At 38.3% G+C, this 23,261-nt stretch overlaps 2 protein-coding genes across 5 annotated transcripts in view; one reads left to right on the top strand and one right to left on the bottom strand.

Annotated features, from left to right (window-relative positions):
• Window positions 1–10,387, bottom strand: part of TTC13 (tetratricopeptide repeat domain 13) — a 58,632-nt gene extending 48,245 nt beyond the window's left edge. For 2 of the 3 annotated variants that reach the window (XM_075203637.1, XM_075203639.1), the window contains exon 1: window positions 10,123–10,385. In XM_075203637.1, coding sequence (XP_075059738.1) covers window positions 10,123–10,318 — 196 coding nt within the window. In that variant the 5' untranslated portion in view covers window positions 10,319–10,385. Of the gene's footprint in view, window positions 1–10,122 lie in introns of all 3 variants that reach the window. The other variant, XR_012689742.1, reaches the window with a different exon arrangement.
• Window positions 10,388–10,461: 74 nt separating this feature from the next.
• ARV1 (ARV1 fatty acid homeostasis modulator) lies at window positions 10,462–22,682 on the top strand. 2 transcript variants are annotated; one of them, XM_075203640.1, is made up of 6 exons: window positions 10,462–10,563; window positions 12,141–12,265; window positions 15,716–15,835; window positions 20,079–20,232; window positions 20,968–21,186; window positions 22,369–22,682. In XM_075203640.1, exons 2-6 carry the CDS (start codon window positions 12,161–12,163, stop codon window positions 22,461–22,463), a joined length of 693 nt encoding a protein of 230 aa, XP_075059741.1. In that variant the 5' UTR covers window positions 10,462–10,563; window positions 12,141–12,160; the 3' UTR covers window positions 22,464–22,682. The 2 variants fall into 2 exon arrangements, with proteins under 2 accessions (XP_075059741.1, XP_075059742.1); XM_075203641.1 differs by lacking the exon at window positions 10,462–10,563 and adding an exon at window positions 11,084–11,310.
• Window positions 22,683–23,261: the final 579 nt, after the last annotated feature.

Here is a 23,261-nt window from a genome sequence, read left to right as displayed (position 1 = left end):
AGTTCCACTTTAAAAGTATTTATATGAGCAGATGGCTTCACTTACTGCACATTTATTTATTTAGAACAAAATATTCTAAACTCTGTGGCCACTTTATTAGGTACACGTGCTGTTAATGCAAATATCTAAATCAGACAATCATATGGCTTCAACTCACTGCATAAAAGCATGCAGACCAAACACCAGAACGGGGGAGAAATATGATCCAAGTGACTTTGACCGTGGAAAGACTGTTGGTGCCAGACAGATTGGTTTGAGTATCTCAGAAACTGCTGATCTCCTGGGATTTTCACCCACAACAGTCTCTAGGGTATACAGAGAATGGTGCGCAAAACATAAAACATCCAGTGAGACAGTTCTGAGGGCAAAAATGCTTTGTTAATGAGAGAGGTCAGAGGAGAATGGTCACACTGGTTTAAGCTGACAGGAAGGTGACAGTAACTAGTCTGACCATTCTCCTCTGACCGCTCTCATTAACAATGCATTTTTGCTGTAGAAATCGAGATTTTTCAACCATGCGTTACAACAGTGGTATGTAGAAGAGCGTCTCTGAACACACAGCGCGTAGAAGCTTAAGTTAGATGGGCTACAACAGCTGAAGACCACACCGGCTTCCATTTCTGTCAGCTAATAACAGGAAACTGAGGCTACAGTGGAGATATGTTCCCTGGTCTGAAAAATCTCGATTTCTACTGCAGATGGTAGGGTCAGAATTTAGCGTAAACAACATAAATCCAAAGATCCAACCTGCCTTGTGTCAATGGTGCAGGCTGGTGGTGGTGTAAGGAATGTTTTCTTGCCACACATTAGGCCTCTATACAAATTGAGTATCATTTAAATGCCACAGCCTATCTGAGCATTGTTGCTGACCATGGACATGTCACAAAGCACAGGTTACCTCAAGCTAGTTCCACAAACATGACAATGATTTCAGTGTACTCCAATGGCCTCCACAATCACCAGATCGTAGTCCAATATAGCACCTTTGAGATGTGGTGGAAAGAAGACTTACAGCAAGTGCATGATACTATCATGTTAACATGGACCAGAATCTCTAAATAATGTTTCCTGTACTTGTTGAATCCATGCCACAAAGAATTCAGGCTGATCTAGGAGCAAAGGTACTTGGCGCTAGAATAGTGTACCTAATAAAGTGCCCACTGAAAGTGCGTATGTGCAATTTGCACCTGCTCGCTGTTACTATTTCTATGCTGTTCAGTGTCTATTCCATATTCTGGCTCTGAAGTTTCCAACATGCTATTGTGCGACTTTATCAAAAAAGGAGCCGCTTCAACAGGAGAATGCCTTGGTGCTCTATACTAACTTTTTTCCATCGTTTGAAAACGTCACTCAGCTCAGGAGTGCTTTGCTATTAATTGTCTTTTTTTTCTTATGCATTGAAATATAAATACATTTGATTTTAAAAATAGTGCTTTTTAAGGTGTGAATGCACTCACTGTTCAGAATGATATCTCAATTATGTGGGAACAGAAATCAGACTTAAAAAATAGGATTAGAAGAAATAATCCTCACTTAAACGAAATCTGAAAGAGCATAAAGCAAAAGACTCATAATGCTCTTCCAGAAATTGGTCCTGGATGTGGCATCTACTAGTTGACCATACCCGGAGATCCCTTAAGCCCAGATTACAAGATAAAAAGTCCGTCCCCCCAACCAGACCCGAAAAAAAACAGAGTCCTCCTGCACCTACAGTTTTTCCACACTACTAACATGGTCAAGCTTCTGTGCTATAGTGGGGCATAAGTATAGATATTTGTACGCATTACGCATATACTACTGCTTTTGAGTCATTTGCATCTTGAGATACAAGTATGCTTTTTCTTGCATGCATCTTTTCCTGCATATGTTCAATACACAAATGCGTCAAACTCTACATGAGTCCCTATGTCTATTTAAAGGGCATTTTTATTTTGGTATAAGAGTTATTACTCTAAGTTAAGCATTTTGAAGGAACTTTGGTTGGCTATCTGAATGGATGTCAAACTTACTGAAAGATTTAATATATTTGATATATTGGTTTATGTAAAAGATATTTCTCAATAGGTTTCTTATGATCCTATTACCCTTGCCTACACAAAACCAATTAGACTCAGACATTATGTGGAGCAGCTTCTCAATCCTAACCAACCTTCTCCTCATATACCCGTTTCACACATTTTATATATTTGTCCTCATTAAAAGCTATCCATCTCCTCCTCTCCTTCCCACGGTTCCTTAAATCCATTATGGTATGGAAGCTTTAGGCCAACCCAGATTTGTTTGCCAGCTTAGCTTTGTACCTGTTAACAATCATTGACCACGACAACACCAAAATTTCCTCTAAAGACAAATCTCTTTTAGCTATCAGCTCCTTACTAAAAGATAGGACTACTACCGATGTCATTGATTCTGGTAATAATGAGTGGGACAAGACAGCAGATGCAGCTATGCCTCCTGATCAGGCTGCTGTCCCCTACAACTGCTGCTCCCTTTGACCATGACATGGCATTGCCACAGCTGAGTTTGTATGAACCACAAAAGTATTTCTAATGGCCATCCTACCCCAAACCAGACAGATCTTCCTCATCCTCTAATCATACCCCGAATGTGTATGGGGTAGTGTGCTGGGAGGGTTTGGAGGGGTGGGGAGCTTCTACCAACCCACCTCCTATGCGACTCCTTGAGAGTCAAAGAACCTATGTACAGAGATTTTGATTATTTTTCCCATCACATGGGTTCTATTCCTGGATTGATATGATCATACAGAGCCATCATTTGACCCAGAAGTTCAAATAGGTTTGTGACAGGATGGACTGCCTATGCCACCATGTCGCACCTTGCTGCTGGGAACCGTCTGGGCTCACTTTGCCACCGTTCCCTTACGTTCTCCCAATGCGCCCTCTTGCTGCAGTAGGAGAGGCTTACACGTGCTGCCACTACTGGACTCCTTACCGGCATCCAGTACCGGGTTTCTTCTAGGTAACTGACACTGCGAGTGTACCCCGTTACTGGTGTACCTGGGCTGGTACTCCTGACCTCTTACTATGGATCAGGGAAGCTATGGATGGAGCTCCCTAGCCTATCACACTGACCAGGGCTGCATGGGTAGCAGGCAGAGTGGTGGTACTGGAAAAGCTTGGGTCCAAACCTCAGAGACAGCCGGAGAACGGATTAGATTTAAGGTCTAATCTGCAGGTCACAGGAATACAGCAATATTGAAGATGTTTTCAAGCAGGTCTTTGAAGCAAGATGTTTATTTGCTCTTCGCTGGTTAAAGGTACCAGTGAGCAGGTCAGAATAACAAGTTTTCAATACAAGCCAGTGCATTTTATACAGCTCAGACACAGGCTATTTTTAGAATCAGGATGTAACCTGATTACACAAACACAGATTTACATGCATTGCAAAGCCAATCATATTTACACTTATCTATGAAATTCTTAAAAACCTTGCTGTGATATTCTGCATCTTATTTCAGATGCAGAAGACCTACTAGCAAGTCAAAAAGTCTAACTGTCACGAATACTTCAGACAGTCGCAGAATACACATTCCCAAAGAAAAAGTACAACCCTCAAATTAGTCATTTCCCCACATCACAATACACAAAAGACTGTAAACAAAGGCTTATTGTAACAGATATATACATCAGAAATGAGACATTTGCTTTAGAAAGATTAAACAGAATAAACAAATTTTCTACCCTGGTCTCAGAAATAACGATTTCCTATCTTAACATATACACAATATCAAACATAAGTGCTTGTACAATTATATAAATGAGCGCCTTGCGCTATTTCCTTTAAATAAATTCATACCATAAGCTATTTATGAGTGATGCAGTCACAAGGGTGATATGCTTCCAACTGCATGGTTGGATCATGCCCCAGTAGTTTTAAATCTAGACGATATTATGCTTACTAAATATTCCTTAAACAACATACCAGATATTCCTGAAAAATTATTTTGAAGACCCATAAATCCCGCAAATTGGCTACTCACTTTGCAGCGGTTTACAGAGCACGAGGGTTTGGTGTTCTCTCCCAGATGTAATTCAGAGATTTCAAACTCAAATTAAAGTCGAAGGTAGAGATTGTAGAAAACGTTTTAAGTACACACTTCCCTCACACACATGGAGAGAATCTGTATCTACTTTCCAACACGAGGAGGGCTAATTTCAATTTGTTTATACTATTTTGATGGATTTAGTCAATTCATCTCATTTAAAACAATGAAACGGACTGGAAAAAGGATACTGGCCCATGCCCCCGTGGGGGACTCATGTACAGACATTAAAGGGGTATATTTCTAAATGGCGGGATTGAAAAAGTGGAGATGTTGCCTATAGCAACCAATCAGATTCTAGTTATTTCTTTAGTACATTCTACAAAATGATAGCTAGAATCCGATTGGTTGCTATAGGCAACATCTCCACTTTTTCAAACCTGCAGTTTAGTAAATATACCCCTAAAAATGAAAGAAGCTCCATTTCCTCCAGGATTAAGGAAAATTCCCACAAAATATATTAGATAGTATTCGGTGCCCACCAGGATAAACAATATATTCCTCCAATTACACCCATGTTTGCAGGTGTAATTGTATCTTATTTATACAGGTGGTGCAAGTACCTCAAAATTAGTGAATGTTGGCATAAAATTAAAACTTTTGAAATAGGTCCCTGTAACTTCCTACTTGGGCATCCACTACCTGGCTTAAAAAGAAAGTTTGGCCTGCCATATTTTGAATGTGGCTAGCTCATACTTGCCAACATTTCATATTTTTTTTCCGGACGCTGCCAGTAGGACGTGGGCGTGTAGGGGGCGGGGCCCCGAAATTCACGGGGTTTTTTAGCCCCGCCCCCGTGATGTAATGACGCAAATCGCCAGATTCCCGGTGAATCGCGGCGTTTGAACCGTATTCTGCCCACTTCTGGGCAGATCAGGGAGATTGCCACACTCTCTCGGGAGTCCGGGAGACTCAAGCAAAATGCGGGGGTCTCCCGGACGTTCCGGGAGAGTTGGCAAGTATGGGCTAGCTGTGAAGTAGCCTTATCTTGGAAACTCAGACACTCAGGTGAACCCTGTCCCCATTATGACGTATAGTGACAATGGCAGGCATTTCCACCGAACTACACAATAACACCCATAAATACAACCAAGTTTGGAGTCCATGGTTCCGCAATTCTACAACACCTGCCCTACTTCCCCATTTGAAATACTTTACAATAAATACACACCACATAGTAAACTATATATAAACAGTCACCCTTCCCCCTCTTCTCATGATCTAATGAAAAAGCCTATTCAGGTTCCCATTGACCCTTGTCACTGCAGAATATTGCAGTTGCAAAACTGGTTGTCTGTAGAGGATTAAAACATAGATAAATTGTAGTGGATTCTACCAGGACCCACACACAAGCAGATGGTCTGTAAAATATATATGCACACATGCAAAATAATAGCCAATAAAATAAGCCATGCAGATATTTCACTTATGTGTACTTACACACATCAGATATTAATTGGGCATGTTTATTTAATGCTATCTTTTAATCAGTTACAGTATCACTGTTCAAAATGACAATCATTTATTTCTGTGAAGGTGGACTTTGAACATAGCAATTTGTAATCGTTTTTGAACTATAGAGGACATTGCTTATTATTCCAAAGTTTGATACATTTGTTAACGAGTGTCTTAAAGCTGATGAATGATTTTGTGATTTTATTTACCCGCAGGGAGGAGAATATATATGAGAAATGCCTGTGAGTCACCTACATTGTCTGACAGAATTCACATTGATTTTACAAGCCACTGAATGTTTGATTACTTGTTAAGGCTACAAGACCTTGCTGCCTAAAGCTGGGTACACACTACAGAAATTTCGACCAACTTTTTATGCAGAGCGATTTTACATGCGATCGATGATCCGATCGCTCGGTCCATGGACTGCATACACACTAGCCTTGTTTAGGATGATAAAGGGAAGAGCGGACGTCCCTTTAGCGACTTTTTACAGCCATGTTGTCGTGAGCAATGACTGTAATTTCGTACTCACTGTTGTGGATCGGTCGGAAGTTTATACACACTACACAACGGAAACGAGATTGGAACGAAAATATTAAATGGTCGACCAACCAAATGAGGCGATAATCGTCCATTTGGGCAGACTTTCGACCATTGTGTCACTGCACACACTGACCCGACTTTTAAACGAGCGGTCGTATGTCGGCTGTTTGAGCCGATTATTGGATGAAAACAGTGTAGTGTGTACCCAGCTTAAGGCTAAGTACACACTACAGAGAATTTCTCCCGATGTGACATCTTTAACGCTTTTACCAACAACTAAAATAAAACAAAAAAGTAAAAAAAATGGAGTGGTATTTATGAACAAAGGTCTGAATGGGGAATTTTGCTGCTCTTATGGTTTAGGAATACAAGATTATCTAGACCAAAAAAGACTAACATAATGACAACACAGTTAAGGTTTGTTTCAACACTATGCCACTCTGCGCTTTCCATCGGGAGCAAAACTGACATCACAGGGATAAAATTATTCTGTGTGAAACACTTAGGGCAGAGATGATCAAACCCAGTTCTTAAGAGCTACCAACAGTTCATGTTTTCTGAATTTCTGCCTATAGAAACGCTTGGGATAATTACAGACCCAGTCAAAAAGATTAACTCACCTGTGCATGATTAAAGAAATTCTGAAAACATGAACTGTTGGTAGCTCTTGAGGACAGGGTTTGGGCACCTTTGACTTAGGGCCTCATTTAATTAGGAGATAATTCAGGTAGAAGATGCAAATTTTCACCTTTGTAAAAGCATGCTACAGGGTTGGAGGCAAAGGAAACAATAAAAAAAGTACAGTACCGGGAGCGATCTAGACCCCAAGATTGATTAGAACACCAACACCGACAGTTGCAAAATATGTAGAAATATATAATTTCATACATAAAATAAAAACACACAAATCTAACATCAGTGCTGTGCTGCAAATAACATAAGAAAATTGCATAGAAATGAATGATTCCCTATTAACAAATGTAAAGAATATAATAAACTTACACTGTGTCACAAACAGCTCATCATACTTATAGAAAGCACAAGCATAGGAATAACGAGCCCTTTGAATAGATGGAAATTGTCTATTAGTGTGTCACACAAAATGTCACTGTGTAGAGACAAAAACCTTTTAGGCAAATGTTATTGCACTGGCCAGCTGTTGGGTATGATTAATGCGAGGAGCACATGCAGATTTCAATAAACACTATTATAATACGGGAAGAATACGTTCAAACCTTTGACCGTAAATTGCCTCAACTACTCTCCCAAACGGTAAACTGAATAAGCGGTCAACAAAGAGGGGTCCACTAGAACTACCGTATTTCCCCATGTATAAGATGCACCTTTTTTCAAAAAATGTAGGGTCTAAAAACGGGGTGCGTCTTATACAGCGGAAGCGGGTGATCCAGAGGGGGAAGGGGGGTGCGATTGGCAGGTCTGTTCCGCTATAGTGTGCTGAGGGGCTTGCAGCAGACACAGGCAGGGAGAGTGTACTGGCCGGCAGACACAGGCAGGTGAGAGTGTACTGGCCGGCAGACACAGGCAGGTGAGAGTGTACTGGCCGGCAGACACAGGCAGGTGAGAGTGTACTGGCCGGCAGACACAGGCAGGGAGAGTGTACTGGCCGGCTGCTCTGATCCATAGCGCAGAGCAAGCAACACAACCTCTGTCCCTTCCCTCCGGCAACTTGTGCCAACTGATTGCAGTCAGAGCAGCTGGCCAGCACACTCTCCCTGTCTCTCTGCCGAATGGACCTGCAGGGAGAGTGTGCTGGCAGGCTGCTGCACAATCTCAGCACACTTCAGTTGAACGGAACAAAATTTTTTAAGAGCAAATATATTTTTTTTTTACATTTCGGAGAAAAAATGAAGGTGCGTCTTATACAATGGAGCGTCCTATACATGGGGAAATACGGTATCTCAAGTGTTGAGTGCAGACCACTCACCTGGCCAGCTGCAAGCAAGAGCTATGCCCAACAAACAGACCTCCCTGCAGGGGAACAGAGGCTTCGATAAGATACCCCCCGGTAATTATAGATGGGACAGGTGAAACTTCCCACATGTATATAGGTAGATGAAGTGCAGTATTTAAAGGACGCGCTGATCCAACGTAATTTGGAAGCATATTTAACGAAGACATTTTTCTTTGAAATGTCCCAAAAACAGCAGTTTTTGGGGGATAACCTCATATTAAAGTATTCCCTTAATTTGCTATTTTGCACTAATTAACAAGTTCCAACTCGTGCCTGATGACTAATGCCAGCTTCAGCTGGCATTAGCCACTGAAGCCTATGGGAAGAGCATTGCGGTAGAGGGATCTTCGGATCCCTCACCACTTCTTACTGCTATCCCCTCTGGTCACTATTGCAAAGGTGACTACTTTGACATAGTCACCATAGAGGAAATAGGCGACAGGTCTGCGCAGGAACAGCAGTTTTTCATGACTGCTGTTCCCAGTGAACATTTTTAATAAATACTCACAATATTTTAACTCTTATCTTTGTGATAAGGATTGAAATGGATTGTGTTCAAAATGCATTTATTAATAAATATGAATTCTTGTAGCTGATTGTGTGTCACTCCGAGGGGCATAAGTGCTGTAAGTGACAAAGTGATCAAAATGAATACAAAACTGACGCGTTTCATTACCATTAGGTAATTTCATCAGAGGAGCAATCTGTTAGCTGTAATCAGCCCACAGCAAGTAAAAATATTTTTTTTGTCAGGTCACTTACAGCTACTAATGACTTCTTGTAGCCGATTGTGCCACTTCATCATGCATGCAAGATCACAAGTCACTTGAGGGTGGCTAGAGATGCAGAGCAGCCAGAACTAGATTGTGATATATCCACTAAATTTGATGCATCAATGTCTGCATCTGTTCATTTTCGTCTCCATGTATGTAGCTAAATTGCACAGAACTGTCTACTCTGATTGAGCAAAGTCAAAGGATCAGACTCTGTGACATCAAAAATAATTTACCGGAATGAGGGCAAGGCTTATTTAACATTCAGCATCCTGCCTTCTTGCATGTCAGCCCTCCATTTTAAGGGCCCTATCTAAACACAGACAGCAACGGTACCGAGGATGAGATCCCACAGGGGCAAGGGCTCCCATAATTTATGAAATGGGTGCCACGTTTTAAAATGTTCTGTAAAAAGTTGTAATTAGTCTTTAGCTTGTTAGCAGAAATGCACTAAAAATTAAAATGAATATTAGTGGTATAATCCTAAAAATAAATTCCAGAGCTATACCAGTCACAATGGTGAGAATAAATCTGCAAATAAATAGTTTAAATATGGCCTAATTGAGGGTGATAGCATAATGAGTATGTAGAAAATATTCAAAGTTTTACATTAACATATAAAATAGGAACTGTAAATATATCATATATCCCAGAAAACAGAAGAGAAGTGACACTATGCTGTTGTTAATACACAACAAATATGAACCAGTGATGTAGAAGTTTATTTTACTATAACTTTAGTGACATGCCCTACATTTGCCCAATTTCAGCAAGTGTATATTACATAATAGTATTATTATCATCAAAATTGACCCTAATCTCTCTATCTATGTGTGTGAGTGTGTGTCTATATTAGGGAATTTAGACTGTAAGCTCCAATGGGGCATGGACTGATGTGAATGAGTTCTCTGTACAGCGCTGCGGAATTAGTGGCGCTATATAATTAAATGATGATTATTATTATTAATAAAACAATAATATTAAGTTCCACGTAGTACATAGTAATATTGTTCTAATATTCTATGTGCTCTAAGCTTCACTAATGTTGCAAAGTAAAAGAGCATGAAAGCTGTCTATAAAAAGTGTGTGTGTATATGTATAATATATATATATGTATAATGTGTGTGTGTATATATATATATATATATATATATATATATAATATATACACACACACGTGTCATTCATTAGAAAGTCACTGTAATATAATGACAATGACATGTTCACGCATTTTTCTAAACATGTATAGGTGTAGCGGTGGAGATGTCCCATAGCACATCTCCCCACCGTCCTCAAGCTGTAGGTGGACTCACCGCACTCCTCCAGGTCCCAGGCGGAGTCAGTCTCTGGGTCCCTGTGACTGCAGCCCCCAGCTCCGGCATGTCTACCTATCTCAGGGCTCGGCGGTGGGTGAATGCTCCCTCCACCGCTTCCAGTTACTCCTCTCCCGGTTCCCACGGCAGCTAGAAGCACCAGGACGCACAGTGTGCCCAGGCCAGGTGCCATCATCGTCCCTAAGTGTATGTGTGTATGTGTGTACACACAGCCTGCGTGTCACACCCACTGTTCTACTGCCCCGCTGCTTTCCTGGGAGATGGAGTCCTCAACCGGCCTGAGAGCGTTCAGCAGAGCCATGAGAAAACTACAATTCCCGTGAGTCTCTGCGCTTCATTCACAAAGCAGGAAGTGGACGACGGGATGCTTGCTGTCAAAACATGAGAGGTTGTTGCTCCTGTGTCAGGTTGGCCATAGAGGTGGGTGCGTCTTGTCTCCGACACAATAATCTTTAGTAAAACTGTTTTAGAAGACTACTTTCACATTTTAAAATCGAGTGTGGACATAAATATCATATTACTGGATATTCATGTTTAATGGCGTTGCTGCTCTTAAGGATAATACACAGTAATGTACATACGAGTTGATCAATGTAATTCGATCTGTGCAATTATTGTGATGGACAGATGGTTGGTAATTTACATAGGAGAAGACTGAGTGTTTTATTTTACTATATATTTTAAAAAGAACATTTTCTGTATTTAAACTGCATTTATTTTTAAGAATTGTTTCTTTCTATTCCTAGGTTTATTGTGCCACCTATTCCATTTATAAGAGCCAAATGTTTGTTCAAGTGAATGCATGGTAAAAAAAAAAAAATAATCAAATAGCTGTTACCTTGATATAACTCACTGTTGAGCAGAATTATTTCATGACAAGTTATAATTTTATTTTTTTAACTAAACAAGTTTATTGAGACATACTGTGGCACGGTGAAAGCTTAGACGACAATATATTGTTAACATAACAAGCAAACAGATTACCAGTAAATTAAATCCAATCAAATACTTTTTTCAGTGCAACTCATCAATCTGTAGAAATACTCATAAGTTTTCACATGTAAGTAAGTAAATCAAGTTCTACTGAAAGGACCAAGGAGAATCTAGTAGCCATCAGACATCAGTACAAGCCTGATTCATCTTTGGGAAAAGCGAATTGCACCATAGGTCTGTATTGATCTACAGCATCTTTCAGACAACTGTTTAACAATGTCTCATGTACACGGGGCTTGTGTACTTGTAAGCTGTGGCCCAATAAATGCTGAAATATCCACAGAGACCAGTGTATACCAAGTATTTCAGGTCAGAATACCTAGGGTCCAAATCCTGCACGAACAGAACTTATAGATATTGTTTATTTGTCAACTTTATTAAGTGATTCAACTGTCAAAATGTTTACAGATTAATTAGAAAAACATATGTTAATCATAACTGCCAAGAAGCAGAGAGCTGACAAATTTTAGCTTGGAGGGGCAAGACTTGACTCAGCAGCCTGTTAGGAACATTGTAAAGGAAAAAAATGCAGGTGGTCTAGTGACCCAGCCCAAGGTAAGCCACTATGGGACCAGCCTGGGGGGCATATGCCCTCCTGCCCCCTAGCCCATGCTGCCAATTATTTATAATTTCCAGGCACAGTGCCAGGTTTTAATGTTTTATTCCTATTTTTCTGTTCTTGAAAATGTCTTCATGTCTAGAATTGCCCATTCACATAGTATCACTACACTTCGATGGCACTTGCTCTATCCATGTTCAACCAGTAGATTTCCTAAGTTTATATTTTTTAGAGATACAATGACTCATTGAGAAGACGATCAAACTTGACTATCTAGAGAAAGTAAAAGTCGTAACAAGGTTTCCGTAGGTGAACCTGCGTAAGGATCATCATGCCTCTCCGTGCATTTAATCTATTTGTTCTTATTTAAGAATGTATCTATATTAAGTAGATTTTTCAAATTGAAGTTTTTCAACTGATTATTGGCATTTCTCTCATTGTATAGCACAATCTTGTATGTGAAGAATGGAAATAAATAAGATGCCCGTCTACAGGTGCATTGAATGCAATGAGGAATCTAGGGAGCTTTACAGAGACTACAGGCGTGGCGTGTTGAAGATCACCATCTGTGTGAGTAGTTAATGCGTGTATTAAGACAGCTATAATAATGAACACAATTTTGGAACAAGTGATAATTGATGTAAAGGAAATTTTATTTATTTATTATTCTCCTTTTTATGCAGCACCACAATCAATGGTTCTAAAAATCCTTTTTGGCTCTAAGCAGGCAATATTTTAGATATCTCTAAAAAAAGCAATCAAAGCCACCTTATGATATTATTATATAGCAAAGACTGTGTGTTTGTGAGCTGAATAATATACACAAAATAACTGGAATGTTTATACTTAAGTATTTATGGCCATCATTCTCTCTCTTACACAGCTGCAGCAGGTTTCTAGGGAGGAGCTTCACTTACTAAGTAGGGGAATTTGAATGACAAATTTGCAGACTTCGGGCTAGATTTACTAAGCTGCGGGTTTGAAAAAGTGGAGATGTTGCCTATAGCAACCAATCAGATTCTTGCTTTCATTTATTTAGTACATTCTACAAAATGACAGCTAGAATCTGATTGGTTGCTATAGGCAACATCCTTACTTTTTCAAACCCGCAGTTTAGTAAATCTAGCCCTTCATATGCAAACATGCAGTGTTTAGATTCATACATAGGTGCAGGGCCAGTGATGTCACCTTAGCTGAACTACCTGATGAGTCAGCTTTTTGACCTGTGTGAGATTTCATTAGCAAAATGTCCTAAAGATGTGGGAAGACCTTCATCTGTCTGTAGCAAAATGGGGAGGTAATACTTTAAGTTTTAACAGCGCCGCATTGGAACCTCCGGATTACGCTGGATAATAATTTTACTTCCATGATTGGCATCTCAGAATTTCAACTTTAGGGTTAAGTTAACCTTTAAATTATACATCCCAGCATTTTAAAAAGCAGAATCAAGACACAAAAATCTCCTCCCATGATCCACCCAAATCGTAAACCCGATTTGACCAAACCATGCCCAAATTGTCACCAAGCTGCGCCTCTTTAAGATTCCAATGATCAGGCAGTCCTGCTAAAATATGGACTCTTGGTAGCTATGTTTATATCATTGGTGGGCACCATGATGTTTTCCAGGGCTACTCAAGTTTCCCACAATTCCACTAGCAGCCTGTACCTTACCTTGGAGTAAAAACATCCCATTATATTATGAGATCAAAGAACAAGCATGAAATGTTTTCACGCAGCTAAAGCAGTCATTTGACCTTTTCCAGATGTACTACATAGACTGTGTGAATGTACAGTATTCAATCTGTGATATCATTATCACTAGGAAGAGGACCACAGCAGGAAGTTACTGTGACCAGGAGAACAACCTGTTCCCCACTTCTGCCTTAAATGCCATAAAGGGTCTGGGTATGTTTGTGATATTGCATTAAATATAAGATGCAATTATGAGCCAATTTGTTGTAATCTGTACATAGCAGAAAAAAATTGTTTTTAGTAATCAAAAAAGAGGCAAGCAAACCAGATAGTTTTCAAAACAACAAGCCATCTGATAGTGATGGAAAGGAGGTGGTTGTGGGGTTATATATAGTCCAAGCATAGTTTTAATAACTTCTATCCATCATGTGCCAAAAGAACTAAAAGTTAATAGCTTGGACAGAGCTTTGTTTAGTGTTAATGCTGCCCATGACACTTGCAAAAGACTCCGTACAATGGAAATATTTTACTTTTCATACATATAATGCAGTCAAATTGGCTCAGGGCCATGTGTGATGCGGATGGGACTGTCCTGTACTGAACACCACAGTGTTTCAGGCAGAGAGGGCAAAATGGAGGCCACTATTTCCTTGTGGCGCAGGGTATTCAGTCCTGTGGCCACAACAGAAAGGGAGGGATGCCTTGAAACCAGCCAATTGGTGTTCTGAGGTTTACGGGGATTCTCATAGAACAACACTGCATTCCATGAGTGGCAGAACAGTGCAGTAGAGTAAAAATGGCGGCCACCAGCAACTGCGCAGGTTGGATAGGAGTAAGGTGATGGCTTGCCAGGGGCTTCTGACGTATGTAAGGCTATATATTAATGATCTTTCACTGAAATCCTGGTCTGCTTACACAGCCTTAAAGAAGTCTTTATCTGCCTAACATTGGCTGATAGTGACACTGATTTGCAGGATTACCCGTGTCTTGCATATTTGATTACATCTTTTTTGTTTTGCACTGTTTATTGATGTTGGGGTGTGTTTTTTCCTTTACCAGTTATAAACTGTATTGTTTTTCATATTTCTTTTGCTTACTAATCAAACGTTAATTCTTAGTTTTATCAAGTTCAACAGTATTATTGTCTAAAATTTCTTTTTATTTTTTAGCAGTCCTAAAGTTTATTCTGTAATTTTCCCATATAACTTTTTATCTTTGTTATTTTAATGGTAGCGAAAATATAGTATCCTATTACTGGGATAATTTACTAAGTTGGAAAGACTTTAACGCACATATACTAAATTCAGTGCCCAATGACTGAGAGTTTTTCAGCAAAACGTTAGTCTGTAGACCACAAGCTACGTGCTTCAGCATCATTATAACTTACCCGGAGGAGAGACACAAACCATTCAGAGAAAGCACCAGATACATGTGAATTCTGTAAACTAGGAGCTCACCCACATTTTCAGTGACATGCCATGCAGGTCAGATTTGCCTTAACATTTTTGTGTGACTTGAATAAAGCAGTTTGAATCGTGCATGAACTTCTGGCATCAGTTTGATATGACACAACACTACTCACTGCAGTTGGGGGACTCTGCTCTTTCCATTATCTAACTCTGTAGCTCTTCATTCCTATCATCACAACTGGTGATGCTCCTGTCTCATGCAGTCCTATCCTCACTATGACTGTTCTGGTATGTGCCTCTTACAAGATCAGCACACTCGGCTCCTTCAATAGTCACTATTGTTGTTGTTCTGCTTCAAAACTGAAGACCATGAAATGCTCAGATCCTTGTCAAATGCACCGGAACATGTATTATACACTTACATTATTCTAAATACAAGACATTTGTTTCAGGTAAAATTATTATTCAGTAGAACAGCGCTCCTCTACTGGCCAATTATCAGACAAATTTCCAGTATATTTAAATGGCTTAACTGCATTAACTTTTGAACCAAGCATCTCTCGGACATGTGTGGAGGAGCGATAGAGAATATAGATGTCTCCTATAATAATTTTTTATTATAATGCACCCTTACTTTTAACCATATATGTCAACCTTTAACCTCATCTCCTGTGTCATTTACAGCTTAAACTTGACAGATTGCTTTTTTTTTTAAATAGGATCATTATTTGCTTAGTAAGTTTACTTTACCTGTTTCTCTTATTATTTAATTGTGTTCTGAAACTTCTTGACGGAAGGGTTGAAAAACTAGTTTATCTGTATTTGTTTTCTTGTTTTAGTTTATTTGGTATATTGTTACATTTTTGCTACTAATATATTTTAGTTATATTAATATATTCATGTTATGTTCTACTTTCAGAAATCCTGCCAAAAACCTGTGGACAAGTACATAGAGTATGATCCAGTCATTATTCTCATCAATGCAATTCTATGCAAAATACAAGCATATAGACACATTCTGTTTAATACAGCAATCAATGTAAGTAATTGCTTATGTACCATAAATATTGCTAATCATTTGGGTTTTAATTGCAGATAGTAATAAAATAATATTTAATGCTTGTAATATACCTTTCTTCAGAAGAATAAGTGTTTGAATTTGGTCATTATCACAAATGGAAAAATATAGGAATCCGTTTTTGCTATAAACAGTATTTACATAATTCTAAACTTTGAGAATTCTGAAAAGTATCTTTCATTTGACCGATTCCAGACATTTATCAGCCTGATTTAGCCATTGCATAATGCATGTTTTTTTCAGCTGTTTGTGGTGTAGGAGGGACACACACAGACTTGCTGTATTTTATCATTCAAATTTTAACATATGATTGTCCTTTAAAAGATATATCAACATAGACCGCTGTAGAACAGTGCCACACACTGGCCAAATTCTCATCAAAAAACAGAATGTTTAGCATGTGTTAGCAAGCCTTAAAGAGAATGTCCATGCTTTTTATGCCACTTCTAATTTTAAATTCCTTATTGATAATTTCATACTGTATTTGTAAGTTTAGTTAGAGCTTCTGGTGGGAGATTGGTGGGTTTTTTTTGTTTGTTTTTTTTAAAAAAAGGTTTGTAAATCTTGTAGAGGCCATCTAGTGGAGTAAGCATTCCAAGCTGGTGGAATACACAGCCTCTTTTTACACCCCCTTAATATTTGAAGCTTCCATCTATTGTCAGAGCACCTGATTGTCTCAGAGTTCCCTGGCGAAGAAGAGAGCATCACCACAATCTCTATTCAGACAATCTCTATGTGATAACTTAACATGAATAGATGTAGTTGGTTGCATCTACGATCTGTATGGCGGTTGCTGTGAGCAAAGAAAAAGCTTATTATAGTGATCAGTTGATCTCTATTTTGACTAGTCTAGAAGCTGATTTCACATCTCGTTAAACATTGCTTTGAGCAACACATCACAGGTGGATGTTGAACTGTTTTTGAGTATCCCAAAAGGTCCAATGCACTTAATGATATGAATGCTAATGCTGTCACGGCTGAATGTGCTGGGGTAATTTACAACAGAGTGTAAGGGGTAAATGTATCAAGCTGAGAGTTTTCTGGCGGGTTTGAAAAGTGGAGATGTTGCCTATAGCAACCAATCACATTCTAGCTATCATTTTGATGAATGTACTAAATAAATGATCGCTAGAATCTGATTGGTTTTCCTTATCCGCCAAAAAACTCTCAGCTTAATACATTTACCCCTGAGTGTTATTTTATGTTTTTGAGGCATGAAATAAACACGTCATTGAAGCAATGGTGATGAATGGTGTACTATACACTTACGCCTAATTACTCCATTGATTTGTATGAGTTGCAAAGCTTTTTTATGGAAAGAGCATGTACATTCTGGACCCATTGAAAGACAGCCCAATAGAAATAAACTAAAAGGTGCAGCCCACTTTATTTCAACAGAAAATACTACATGCACTTGTGTACTAGTTACATATCCATCCCGGGTATATATTATTTAGGGGCTTTTATTAAGGTGGTTTGGGCCTCCAGCGTGCAAAACAATTGAGGCAAATGCAAGTATTATAGATAGAGTGCCATCTATAACATTTTGTGCACTGAAAATTCATGATCTTACTGATAATTACACATTTTTTTTCTAAGCCAAACTTAATGAGAAACAGTTGTTACTAAAATAATAACAAATATTACACAAAATACATAATGTGTGGTAAACAAAAAACATGTGGATTAAAAATATTATGAATGGTACTTGATTTATTGTTATTGCATTAACATCAATAATGTTTTGCACACTGCATGCTTCGGATAATTTAAGGTGGGAGGAGCAAGTAATGCTACAGCTTAAAAGATATCATCAACTATTTATATAGTGCCAGCAAGTTCCGTAGTGCTTTACAATTGGGAACAGACAGACAGAGGTAAGAAGGCCCTGTCCGCAAGCATACACTCTCTGTGATATGCCCTATATGGTCTTTTTTTTCTACAAAATTTTGACATATCCCTTTTATGGAAGCCTCATATATCACTGCTCTACCTTTACGGTCACTGACAAAAAGTGATTTAAATAACAGAGTCTTGGTTTTTTAAATACCTCTCTGAATTGCAGGAGAAAGTAAAAATAAAATAATTAAGTATAACTACTGATACGATTACCTACATTGAAATAATTAATTTGTTTGTATATAACCTTATGTTCTGCACAGATGGTAAATAAGCTATATATTTAAACAACATTTTAATTGTGATTACATTCTAATTGAAGATGGGGCTGTGGGCCACCTCCTATCCCTGCAGACCTTTTAGTTAACCGTACTTCACAGATTATAATTAAATGTGAATATTTTTACACTTCTAATACTATTAAGACTATGTACAGTGTTTATTATCATTTGTTCAACTAGTGGCAATAATAATATAATATAATACAGATAATATTTGTCATTGGGGTTTACAGTCTATAAATCCCTAACACACACACACACTATTGTCTGTGAGAGGAAAAATACAAACTCCACATTGATGGGGTCCTAATGGGAATTGAAGTCATGATCCCAGTGCTGTGTGGCAACAATGCTAACCTCTGTGCCACATGTCTTTATTGTGTGTAGGTTGTATATAGCTTCTCAGCCCTATACACTGTGTAAAAGAAAACTTTATACATTCAAAATCTTGTATATTTTATTGACATGCTAACCCTATGTTTTATTTGAGTGCCATTGGTGGCATGGTCATTTCAAAAGGGTCCAACAAATTTAAAGAGCTGGCAAAACAGTGATTCACAAAACCTTATCTTTAATCGTAGCCTATACAGAGATAGAGCATGAAACTATATTTAATATAACATTCCCTCATTCTAGCCACAATTAAACAAGGAACATGTTTAGAGTATGTTAAGACCTAATCTTGTAAAATCCCTGCTCTCATATTTCCTGTAGCCAGAAAGTAATACTTTCAGTCTCTCCGAAGTCTGAAAATTTATTTTTACAAACATCATTTCTTCCAAGCTAGACCTGGACACACGATTGAGAGTATATTCAATATTTTTTACAATGTTTAATATTTTTTTTACGTTTTATAAATCTACACTAAATGAAATATAAATTAACTTGTTCATTTTACAGGTGTTTTGCCAAGGGTGCATGTTATTTTATATAGATCAGTAAACAGATCCGTCCAACTGTGTCATATAACTCCCAAATCAAGTTGTGTTAAAACATAACTTTGTGAAAATGTTCTGCCTTATTCTCCTTTTTGTGTACGACAAGGACCGCTTGGTACCTCCTATGCAATAATAGATAGACACATCCATTTGTACATCAGACAAAGAGGCTGGTTTTGCATAAAAACAGGAACGAGTTGGTCTTTCACATGCAGTGATAAGAATGGCACATTCATTTGTACATTAGACAATGATACTGGCTGTTGCATATAAAAATTACACCTATCTCCTGCTCTTATTACAGATAATCCAGATAAACTGAGTACACAACAAAGATATCTATTTGTTAGGTTGCAAAGTTTATATTTTATTGCAAAATCACTAAAGTATTCTCTCTTTTGTATTAAATGTCTCATGCTTACTCTGAATCTACATTTGTACATATAAAAGAATTACATAATAAAACATGTGATATATTTATCTCTTTGAGTGTGCATAGTTATGGTAGAGAGAGGTTAGGCTTTTTGATGTATATTCAAGTATTAACATCAGTCATTGGAAGATGGATGGATTATAGAGGAAAAATATATTTTTGCTGACTTATCAGTGCCAGTCTTACAGTGTTATCCAATAACTGTAGGGTATGTGTTTAGTGAATAGCTTTACAGAGCTCTACATAACTTATTGCAGTTGTGTTAGTAAGAGCAGTTTTAGTTGATAAGATACATTTCCAATATGAGCATAATTATTAAGTGCTCTAAAGGTGTCGTCATGCTGTGATATTGAATAATTGGCCACATTTTACAGTATGTGGGGCTTCCAAACGAGTGAGATTCTTGTATTCGATCTTTTATTGTACCCGTAAATATGGGTGGAAAATGAGACTTATTTATAGGCCACAGTGTGTTCCGCACATGCTGTATGTTGTCCAACTTGACCACCCATTTGAGTGATAATACAGTCTCAGAAAGCTGGCCTGATGGGCATTTTGCAATACTATACGTAACATATGTCAATACATATCAGAAGATGAAATGAGTGGTTCAATACACAAACCTAAGATCAGGTCTTTGTTTGTTTTACTAGATTCACGGCAAGCTCTGCATATTCTGTCTACTCTGCGAGGCCTACACCAGATGGTTACAGCTGCCAGGTTCTGGCAACAACACAGACCCAGGGGACATCATTAGATATGCAAAGGAATGGGATTTCTACAGGCTGTTTGGGATAGCTGCTCTTGGTATGGTAACTATACATTGCAACTCACATGTACGCAACCTTGAGCCTTATCTCCATCATGTGTCAGATCTCTCGATAAGTTACATCACTTGAAAAGAACACTGTGGAAACGAACTTATTTTAATGGTGTTTTAATACAATGTTTATGAAATATTTCCATAGGATTACTTTAATGAAGTTTTAATAAATATATCATTGCTGTTGCAAGGCTCTTCATGTCTTTTGTGACCATGTCATCCACAAAAAAGGCTTCTTTTACTGTGCTTGTCATCCTTTACTGGCTCTATAGATAAGACTTTGGGCCTCAATTATAGTTGCACGTAAATATCGTCTGAGAACATACTAGAATAAATGTGTCGGCATACTTCTAAATCTGTATTTTGAGTAGCAAGTATCTCAGATACGTCAGTCATCATTATCAATTTATGTCTGCCATGTAGCTGCATCCGAAGGAAAGATTGATCATCGACTTCTTCCACAGGCCAAGCTGTTTGAATGGCCCGGTGAAGATGTTGATAATGATGATTGTCATAGCTTTCATTGTTAAAGAAATATGTATATATTTTCTCTCTCAAGTCTCTTCATTATATCATCAGCTCCATTGGACCCTTTACCATTACAACCTTTTACTGATCTTCACCTAAGAAGTGTTAGGAAAAGTCTAAATTGTGTATATACAACACAATGTGTGCATATGAGCAAGGTGTGACAGACTTCAAATTTGTTTTCTCCATAGAACAAGCAACATACCTCATGGGAATCTTCATTGTTCTATTTCTGGCAAGACCCAAGACTTTGAAGTCCGAGTTTTCCTTTCTTCTGAAAGCTCTTTTGCTGTCCAGTTACGGGAAACTCCTGCTGATTCCTGCCGTCATTTGGGAACATGATTACACGCCCCTGTGTTTCAAACTCATCACACTTTTCGTCCTTACTTCAAACACCCAAGCAATCCGAGGTAATGAATTACTTTACAGTGATCTACACCTAACGTGGACCTTACAAAGCACAAAAAACAACAATAATTTAATTCAAACTGACTAAAATTAGAATTTTCACAATCCCATAATAAAATGACTTGTAGACTCTAAGCCAGTCATCAATTTGTCCCTGGCCTGGCATTGTGAGTCTACGTAGAGAATAAGAGAATAGTATTCTCAATTAAAGCCAATAAAAATCTCTTTAATATTGATGTTGGTAGGAGATACAATATGGCTAATCTCATTGGGCAGATCTGTAGGAGTGCAGAGTTTTCCTATGTGCTAATAGGTCAGCTTTAAAAAGATTGTAACGTTCATCTTAGACCACAGCTACATGAGAGCTTTCTTGAAAAAATCCAGGGAGATAGTACAGCAAATCGGAGGTTAATTTGAGAATATGTTGCCAGCATAATTTTTTGTCAGACTCCTCCTGGCTGCGAATATAACTGCTGATTGCATGGACAGCATCAACGGCATGGTATAGAGATCAGTGGATCTCTGTGCCAAGGGATTTGTCAGCTGGAAAAATTACTCCTCTGGATGTCCCAACCTTTTTCTGATTAAACAATTGTGAGACAATGAAAGTGTTTCAGGACAATTGTATTTCAGTTGATTTTTCATCGTTGCTTTAAAAAAAAAAAAAAATCTGAATTGGTTTAAGGTCTATGATTGCGCTCTCCAAAACAGCTTCTATCCTGAAAAATAGAAATATCTTTTATTAAAGTGTATTCTCATCTATAGCAGTTACACCCATTAGGCAAATCTAATCCGTCCCCTATGATGCCATGGTTAAGGAGGAAACTTAAAACACTTACTGTGGGGGCTGCTCTTCATTGACTGTGATGGTCTGGGAGGGTGGCTCTGGGCTATAATGCCACCCCAGTCTTTCCCTCCCGCCTGCCAAAGTAAGAAGTGTTCATGGACCTTCCACCAGCTCTGGTTACTAGGTATGTAGCCTGTAACTTGCAAATTCTAACAATGGAAATTAGTATATTGCCTCTGCTACATAATATCACACTTCACGGTTCTATTGTTCATTTTAATGGTATAATGGATAGCAAATTCTCTTTCCATAGCTAGGTATCACTTATTGTTTTGGAATTCATACACAATATCAAAACCTTGTTATTTTAAATAGATTTTGTTTTTATTTTCATTAGTAACCTTGAATGTGAGCCGGGCCCTATCACTGATCGCTATTTTCTGTGGACTTCTTTTGGAAAATGCACTTTGCTTCCTCCAATGGACTGTGTAATACATCTACAGGGCCATCATAAGGGTGTGTATGAACATTCATGTAATTTGGACTAACTTTCTGAACAATGGGTGTCCTGTGCGACATGCGTTATATGTCCTGGTACAGCATTATTTATTTTGTTGCAGACTATACGTTCACAAACGGAAATGTATTTCCAAACCTATTTTTATATGTATTATATGTCTTACAAAATATTAATAAAATACATATTTGGTCTTGGGAGTTCTTCATTGCAAGACAGGAACACAAGTGTTATAATCAGTAAATAGGTTAATATACAATGTTTACATTCCTATCTAGGTGTTAAATGCACAGACATACAATACTGTGCAAAGGTTTTAGGCAGGCGTAGAAAAAATGCTGCAAAGTAAGAATGCTTTCAAAAATAAAAGTGCTAATAGTTTAATTTTATTAATTGACAAAATGCAAAGTGAATGAAAAGAAGAAAAAGTTAATTCAAATCAATATTTGGTGTGACCACTCTTAGCCTTCAAAACAGCATCAATGCATCAATTCTTCTAGGTACACTTGCACACAGTTTTTGAAGAAACTCGGCTGGAAAGTTCATCTTGGAGAACTAACCACAGATCTTCTGTGTATGTAGGCTTGCTCAAATCCTTCTGTCTCTTCATGTAATCCCAGACAGACTTAATGATGTTGAGATCAGGGCTCTGTAGGGGCCATATCATCACTGCCAGGACTCCTTGTTCTTCTTTATGATGAAGATAGTTCGTAATCGCATTGGCTGTATGTTTAGGGTCGTTGTTCTGCTGTAGAATAAAGTTGGAGCCAATC

Source organism: Mixophyes fleayi, chromosome 3 (genome assembly GCF_038048845.1).
Source record: "Mixophyes fleayi isolate aMixFle1 chromosome 3, aMixFle1.hap1, whole genome shotgun sequence".
Lineage (NCBI taxonomy): Eukaryota > Metazoa > Chordata > Amphibia > Anura > Limnodynastidae > Mixophyes > Mixophyes fleayi.
This window is presented reverse-complemented; position numbering and strand designations above follow the sequence as displayed.

Coding starts and splice junctions, on each gene's coding strand:
- ARV1 (XM_075203640.1), top strand. CDS start 12,161: ATGGAAATAAATAAGATGCCCGTCTACAGGTGCATTGAATGCAATGAG. Junction 12,266..15,715: donor TGTTGAAGATCACCATCTGT/GTGAGTAGTTAA, acceptor TTCTACTTTCAG/AAATCCTGCCAAAAACCTGT. Junction 15,836..20,078: donor TGTTTAATACAGCAATCAAT/GTAAGTAATTGC, acceptor TTGTTTTACTAG/ATTCACGGCAAGCTCTGCAT.